The sequence below is a fragment of the Bactrocera dorsalis genome, chromosome 5, assembly GCF_023373825.1.
Source record: "Bactrocera dorsalis isolate Fly_Bdor chromosome 5, ASM2337382v1, whole genome shotgun sequence".
Taxonomy (NCBI): Eukaryota; Metazoa; Arthropoda; class Insecta; order Diptera; family Tephritidae; genus Bactrocera; species Bactrocera dorsalis.
The window spans coordinates 31,415,913-31,424,939 of NC_064307.1; the positions used below are offsets into that span (position 1 = coordinate 31,415,913).

The following is a 9,027-nucleotide window of genomic DNA, read 5'->3' on the forward strand; positions in this document are numbered from 1 at the left end:
TGGTTACTTCTTTTATGATTTCTGCTCATTGTTGCCATTGAAATTAAAATGAAATCCAAAATCAGTGAAACAAGAAAAAATCTAAATTCGGTTGCACCGATGCACCGATACACTTAACAAAGACAAACAATTCTTTACAAGAACTTGTTTTGGACAGTTTGTTTGACAGCCATAGTCTTTCGATCAGAGCAATTTCTTCAGAGATAACACTATTGTTTAAGATAATAATCCATGTCAAATTTTTGTGCAGATATCTTATCAAATGAAAAAGCTTTCTATACAAGTACATATGGTTCACAAATGAGCCAAAAAGACGCGGAGAAATTTTCTGATCGATATCTTAAAAACTGAGGAACTATGTATATGTGCAGACAGATAGACAGACAACAGACAAATCGACACAGCACGTCATGCTTGTTATATATGTATAATTATAGATTCTCCGACACTCCCTTCTGTGTGTTGGAAACTTAGTGGCGAACCTATTCAGGCTAACAAGTAAGGAAGGACCTAAAATTCGGATGTAAGATCAATTTTCAGAGCTCAGGAGCATTACAAAATGCGGGTAATTAATCTTGGTACATTGCGGGTTTATAAGGCCACAGAATAATAAAATGTTCCAAAGTTTCCTTAATTCCTCACATACAATATGTATCACCTAGAACTAATTGAGTTAGATATAGAGTTATGTATATATAAATGATCAGGATGACGAGTCGAGTTGAATTTCGAGTGAATGTCTTCCTCTCCGCCCATCCGATAACTTTAGTAAAAATTGAGATATCGTAATATCGTAATGAAACATTGTACACGGGTTCCTTGGAACAATGGAGATGGTGTTATTGCAGATAAACGCAATCAAGCTAATGTCACTCCCACAAATTTCATTAAGCAAAAACCTAGAAACAGCTATAACTAATCTCCGCTATGATACGAAACTGTACAGTGTCTATGGCTGACTTTTTATCGCGACTATCGATCAATATGTACGGTACCTTAATAAAACGGAAGAAAGCATATTTTTCTGCAAATTATATGACGTGTCGCCAATAACTGATAAAATGAGGTGATTACTTCCTCTACCGCTTGTACCGTTTTGTTTGTAGAGGTACCTTATTAGAACTTAGAGAGCATCTATTGCTGGTAATGGTAATTCTCTCGAAGCCTTAAATTCCATACGCTGGTATTTCGAATTTTGCGAACTCTTTTACTTTACAACAGATAACACAAACTTTAAAGAGGGTATCGAAAACAGCCTTTGCACAAATAGGGTGAATTTCCGTCTATCTAATCATATCCCACATTCCTTGTAATATATCTGTCCTTACAGGGTTTGTCCGGAAAGTAATAAAACTGATTTTCTACCGCCGCGACTGTACCTCGGAGCGTACGCGCACCGACTGGATTCGGTAGAGGGCGTTCCTGGCTAATGAACGAGCGGCTGGTCAGTTGTCTCCGGGCATCTGAAGGTGCAGGACAAACATTTTCGCGCGACGTGTTTCGGTGAGTGGTGCAGGCCGAATATGCAGCGTTTGCTACAGCAGAGATACGCAATTAAAGTCTGTCTGAAACTCGGTAAATCTGCGACAGAGACGTTTGATATGACCAAGCAGACTTACCCAGATGTTGATTTAGCAAGAAGTGGTGTGTTTCGGTGGTACCAGACAGCCGGTAAGAGGTCGCTGATGAAGACCGCAAGAATGAGTGAGTGAAAAAAGCAGCTTATTGTCTTTTTTGACGTCAAAGGAATCGTCCACCATGATTTTGTTCCTCCTGGGTAAACCTTCAACGCCAAGTTTTATGTGAAAGTCCTCAAGAGACTCAAACAAAGGGTCAATCGTGTCCGACATGGCAACGCAGCCGATTTAAAATTGCACCACGACAACGCCTCGGTTCACACCAATTTTCTTGTGAACAGCTACCTAATCAATGCCGGCATCCCAACGCTTCCGCAGCCGCCCTACACTCAGATGAAATTAAAGAAATATATAGTTTTCTTATCATAACTATTATCTATCGTCTAAATTTCTGTACTGGGCTGAATTTACCTATTTATGTTAATCAGAAAGACAGATAGACATTCAAAAAAAAAATTTGCAATTTTTGATAATAATAGTTATAAAGGGTGATTCATTTCGACTTTCCCTTTTTCATTTCGACTTGAGCCAGAATTGAGTCTGAAAAAATTATGGCTCGAAAACGTTGGATTTTCTTGGAACGCTCATAGAACGATGCGGCTTTATTTCTTGCACAAGCAGTATTTTGTACGCTTTCAATTTCAGACCTTTTCATAAAATGCACCAAGTCGTTCCATACGTCAGTTCGAGTTACTGCGAATAGTATTCGTGTGCACTGTCAGCTACGGATGCTATATTTTCTTCACTACATTCAGGACTTGGTTTATTCGGTCGAATATTAGCCAATAATGAGTTTTGGATCTCAAGATGAGTGATGGTGCTGCGAATCTACTACTAAGCATACTGTAAACCGATTATGTTGATCATAAGTTGACGCCCGAAGTGGCGCGGAAAACACAAAGTCTATTAACAAGAACGGTGAAATTTTCGCAATAAAATTGAACGATTTATAAACGTGTTCAGGCGTAAGTCTTTCCAAGACGAAATGCCAAAACAATACTGAACAAAAGTAACATGACAGCTTAACACGACTCACGCGTGATCTGTAAAAAAAAAGCTATAACGGTACCTCTATTTAGATCACCCGCTATATCTCTATATACTAAAAGTTTTATAAGCAACCATTAAGCAAGCTATTACACGCAAGATGTGGCGAGAGTATAAAATTTGATAACAAGTTATTTTAAATAGATTCCACTTTAACGCAGATAAGTTATAATAAATTAATATTTCTTATCGAATTGACAAAAATAAGTGCGACTAAAGTGTGAAGGTATGTGTGAATTATTTTTGGTAATTTAAGTGCCGCTGGCGTACTTTTAGATAGATAACTCACGTATATTTTATTTACATACATATCGCACCCTAAATACAAAAAGGGTCACAAACTCAAAATTACTAAGGATTTTTCAGGAGAGACGAACCAACGTTTTATGTAAAAATTATTTACATATATTTAAAGAAAATATGTTTGCCATCATGAAACATATACAAACCATTGCGAAGAAGAATCTGCTAATTATTTTTTCAATTGTATATTATGTTTGCGGAAAAAATAAAACAAAATTTTGATTTTATGACTCTTTAACTGAAAATTTTTTCGATTAACTAGTGATATATCTTAAATTGTGCCTTTTTAATTGATTAAAATGTTTGTAATTTTATAAGGTTTCCTAACCGCCCGACGGAATAGAGAATAATAATAAAAAGAAAAATCCACAGGACAGTGATGAAATGTATGTTGATTATTAAATTATTTCTATTTTGAAATAAAGCTTTATTCATCAATAACACATATGTATCAAAGTAGCACAAAGTAGAAATCAAAATATAGTTCAACTATATTAAAAAAGAAAATCCTGCCAAAAGTTTACGGTTTTAAATGCCATTGGAAACGATGTAACTAAATAAATATTTTTAATATTGAATCATAAAAGTTTTTTGGATATGATTTTTATCACCAGTTCCTTTTATATCCTATTTGCTTTATTTGTGGAAAGCGATAGCCTTCCCGAATAAATCGGCACATAAGCTAAAAATATTATTGTTAAAAAAAAATAGTTTAATGTTTTTTAAAAAAACAGCGAAATAAAGTAAAGCAATCTTGTATTATTGCTTCTCAATTCTATACTTGATGCAACTCCAAGGCTTTAAGTTGTTTCTTAAACACACTTCCTGAAAAGTCGATATCTTTATTAAGATGTTTTAATAAAAAAATGAATTTATTGACTAGGAGAAATTTAATATTCACGCCATCATAAAGCTTTCTGATTGTTTTATTGTAGAAAAATTGTGACCCCCACTCTTCTTGAAGAGAATTAAATCTATAAAACGCTTATATGACAATTCTCGAAACTTTTATTATGGGGGCCAGTTTTTTTTGCTAGTTGCTATTAGTCTTGTGTATTGGTCTGGGCGTATAAATGGGATTACTACTTCTTAAATGAGTGTTGTTACTTGCTTCTCAAATAACGCAGTGTGTGTAACATGGCTCCTTCATTTTGAGAATGACGTTGAATAAGGTATTATGTGTAAATACTTTTTCAGATTATAACTTATTAGTACAGCATATGCATACTTTGAAAGAATGTACTTATTTTGCTGTCCACAGGCAGTCATCGGACTAAAAAAATTATAGCTAAATCTAAATCTGAGCATATTTTTGCATTTTGTTACCAGATTTTCGAATATATAAAAACACACAGGTGGCCGATCGCATCTACTCCCACGTCTTTCCTTGTACTTCCAGTCCGAGGTGCTGCTTTTTCCGGACAACACAAAAATTCAGATCCACTAAGTCACTAAATGCATTAGTGATACTATCATCATTGAGACAAGGCACACTACAATCTGTTTCCAATCGTGTTTGAGTAATGGTTGCATAGGTTGTGTGTTGGGCAAGACATTTTCATCAATGGGGTCACAACAACCAAAAATTAAAATTTTGTTGATTGCTAATAATTTAATATTTTACAAAAAGGCATACCAAAATAAGTAAACAAACAAAATAATAATACCAATATCATTAAAATTTAATATTTTTTCTACTTTTAAAATATACAAAAATTATAAAACTACGATGCTACGATGATTTAATCAAAGAAGGCACATAAATAAATATAATACTGTTAATTGAACTCAACCTTTTCACAACTAAAGAGGCACAATGCAAAATTAATATTTACAACGAAAAATTTATCACTTTTGACAGTTTATACAGGCAGAAACTTAAAATAAAATATCTATTATGTGTATTAAAAGTAATCAGCTGTTTTGAGCACATTAACGCAACTAAAAATAATTCCTATTTAGTTGATCGTTTGCAAAAAGCAAACACATGACATAAAAGATGACATAACTGTATTCTTCCTGTTAACGAAGATAGTTATGTGAAACGAAAAAGTTTGCATTAGTAGTGAGAGATGTGTACTCTGAAAATTAATTTATGCAAAAAAAACTCAGTTTTGGAAAATTTTAAGTTGTGAACCTTTGTATTTAGGGTGTGAAATGTATTCCTATGAGTACTAGAATGTATACTTGACGGTAATCGCAAAAAATTCCTCTTTATCCGACTTTGACCTCTTCTGATAATCAAATATAGCAAAAGGAAATCAGTTTAATCTTAGACGACATTTCTATAAAGTATTTAATTTAATACTAGAATTATAAATTTATCAACAGCCAAGCATTTGCTTTGAATAATCTACCATCGACTGGTATTTGAAAGGCCTTGAAAATATACGTTATACTTACACATATTAAAAAAATTACCGTAAAAGATATATATATTCTATATACATATGTATATACGACGAATAGATTAAATGAAACCACGGGATAATGTTTACCAATTCACACTCACAAAGAATAATATCTTAAATGCTCATATTTCTTTTAGATTTTATTTTTTCTTACCCCAACCAGCAAGTAAAACCATAAATAGAGTACCGAGAATGAACCCTCCAGCTGGAATGCAGACCAACAATCTATAAGTTGAATCGGTAAGATCACTACCGGGTCTCTTCGAAGCCCAACCTTTGCTACGCTCCACGGCACGTTTCCACTTTCTATAACGTTGAACGCGATCATTTTCTGTATTTGTTGGTAAAAATAAATCTCTCTTCAAGTCATCCTCATAGGACCTATTTGGGTCCAAAGTAAATAAATCAATACCCTCGGCCTGCGCTGCACATAGCGCTGCACCCAAAGAGATAGTGTCCACCGCAACGCGATACACTGCCAACCCCGAGGTGTCGGCCTGCAGCTGCATCAACATATCATTCTCGGAGAAAACACCATCAACATAGACTTTATTTATCTGCCTACCACTCGCCTCGTACATGCACTCAATAATGTCACGAGTTTGAAAGCAAATCGATTCGAGTGCCGCACGTATAACGTGTTTCTTCGTAGAGTACTGTGTCAGTCCAATGATTAGACCACGAGCAGACTGCTCCCAATGCGGCGCATAGAGACCGGTAAAAGCGGGGACAAAGTACACATCGCCGGTAGTTTCCACAGCCTCGGCAAATGCCTGTGCCTCATCTTCGTTTTTTATAAAATTTAAACGTGTCTCCAGCCAGGTCAAACACGCTCCTCCCACGGGAACAGAACCTTCTAACGCATATATCGTTTTTTTTCGTGGCCCAAATTTGTATGCAACTGTCGTAATTAGACCGCGATCTGTAATAACACAACGTTCGCCGGTATTGCAAAGCAAAAACAATCCATATCGATAACTATTTTTTGCTTGGCCTGGTTTAACGCAATACTGGCCAAGCAAACCCGCTTGATGGTTACCAATAATGCCGGTTATTGGTTTGCCCAACAAGCCTTTGCAATGTTCATTTTTGATATGACCGAACATTTCAGATGAACTTCGTATGTCGGGTAACATTTTCCGATCCACACGAAACGTTCGCAATAAAAGTGGATCCCATTGTAATGTTTGAATGTTCATGAGAAAAGTGCGCGAAGCATTTGTCACATCTGTCACATGCAGTTCACCTAAAAATTTACATATATGTGTATGGTACATTAACTTCATATGACTGTGGGAACATATTATTTTACCGTTAGTGAGGTTCCATACGATCCAACTATCGATTGTACCAAACTTACAATGTCCTTCCAAGCATGCAGTACGTACTTTAGGTACATAATTCTTCAACCAACGTATTTTCAGTGCCGAAAAGTATGGTGAAATTGGTAAACCTGATGTGAACTTAAAATGGTTGATATGCTGTGAATCTACCTCCGCTACAAGACGGTCCGCTATCTGATCCGTGCGTATATCCTTCCACATAATTGCATTATAAAACGGTTTTCCCGTTCGTGGATCCCACAAAATTGTAGTCTCACGTTGATTGGTAATACCAACGGCTACAATGTCAGTAACCGTAAAGTCTGTCTTCATTAACAATTTATCTATCTCATCACAACATTTGTAAACTGCTGAAATAATCTCCATTGGATCCTGTTCGAACCAGCCTGCTTGTGGCTGCAATACGCTAATATTTTGTTGTGTCCTCACGATTTCGTTGAAATGAGGAGGTTGATGAACGGTTAAAGAAACATAGACTGTGTCGCACTTAATGACTCCGATTAAATTTTTGTGCTTTGTCATTCTGTAAGTCTAAATATCTAATGAAAAAATAAATATGCGTTCACCATAACAAATTGATTTTGATCTATAAAAATATAAATAAATATATGGAAATATTTCCATGACATTCTGCTTAAGTTTCGAAATTACAACGGTGTGTACAACAGTAAATGATGGCCAAAATCATCGTGCCCACAACAGGTTCAGGTACTCAACATCGATGGATCTGAAAAAACTCAGTTAAACTTTTTACCATGAAATTGGCTGTACTAGATATAATATAAATCCAGCTGAGTTATGGTTACATAGGTATCAATAGGATTGCAAGTTTTTGATTAAATATGATATTATAGTACAGAGTCTACCCATCGGGATGACGAGATTTTGACAGCTCGTGGCTCTAGGTTTGTTTACGAATTTGTGTCAAATTTTGTCAGTGTATTCGGTAAGGTTTGCTATTTCATTATATCACGGTGCAACGCTTGGAAATTGTCCAAGATTATTACGCAAATTCACATTCTCCGAAAAATTCACAAGTCTTCGTTCATCAAAAAATCATATTCACAAATGAGTCCCATTTCTGGCTTAATAGCTTCGTCAACAAACAAAATTATTGCTATTTTGATGTGGTTCAGGAACGCAATTGTATCCCCACAAATTGACCGATTGTTGTAAAGTACCATCATCGGGCATTATTTTTTCGAAATACACAGGATATGAAAGTGCCCTTACCATCAATTGTTGACCAACTTTTTTCCCGGAATCTGATGAAATCGACGCCCACGAGCTCTAGTTACAACAAGACGATGTGTTGCCTAGTGTTTCAACGCTCAACAAGGGCACATTGTCTGCAAAGTTTGACGACTGGTTATTTTCGAGAAATGGTACTGTTAAGTGGTCATGATCATCCTCCGATTTAGATTATTTTCTCTGCACACTATAACTGAAATGCCATCCGAAATGATGCACCGGGTCATCCGAAATTTTATTAAACGGGTAGATATGTATATGCAAACGGAGCCGTGGTATCCATTTGGCAGACATTTTTGGGATCTATTCGATTGAATAAATACTATTATTTTAATTATGATGTTTTAGAGTGGCACTCGACATCACATCGTATTTTGAGACGTACTAAAGCTGCTATAGCTTCTCTCGGCTGCGTGGAGTGTATTTTGAGTTAGCTTTTTACTAGTAACTTGTAGGATGCCACGCCTGATAACGGCTTTTTAATTTTGTTTTAATCGCGATTATTATCCTGAAAAAGTGGAGGTTGTAAAAAGTTGCTTCAAGTATTTATGGATTGCTGTCAGATTTTTAACTCAACCGTAACTGTATTCCCATCATCATTTTTGCATTATAGCTAACCATGCAAGTGGAATACGGACACAGTCTTCAATGGACCGTCGAAATTGTCTGTTGGCTACTTTGGTGAAGTCGAAGCCCAGGTGCAGATTGCACAGCCAGCCTCTAAGGATAAGGTCGCAGTCGTGCGTTGGCAGCATGAGACCATGTAACTCAAGTTGAAGTTCATTATACCGAAAAAGAGATAGGCTTGTCTCAAGTTGTATTGCTTTAACTTCAATTTAACTGAGTAGAATTGAAAAGCGTAAGGTTAAAAGTTGTTCTTCCTTTTGTCCATGTTAGTGGGTGTCATGCATTTTTTTGTGAAGTGAATTCCAAAAAAATTAATGCGACGAAACTGTCGTTATCTCAATTTAGAAAATTAGAAATCTTAAATGAAACTCATTCCAACACATTTAATATAACTCTACAAATAGACGA

General features: G+C 35.8%; 1 protein-coding gene across 1 annotated transcript; it reads right to left on the reverse strand.

The window, feature by feature from the left end:
- Window positions 1-5,476: 5,476 nt before the first annotated feature.
- On the reverse strand, window positions 5,477-7,350 carry LOC105224779 (glycerol kinase). Its single transcript, XM_011202977.4, has 2 exons — window positions 6,711-7,350; window positions 5,477-6,644 (listed from the first exon to the last, which is right to left on the reverse strand). Exons 1-2 carry the CDS (start codon window positions 7,261-7,263, stop codon window positions 5,539-5,541), a joined length of 1,659 nt encoding a protein of 552 aa, XP_011201279.2. The 5' UTR covers window positions 7,264-7,350; the 3' UTR covers window positions 5,477-5,538.
- Between the last annotated feature and the right edge of the window lie 1,677 nt (window positions 7,351-9,027).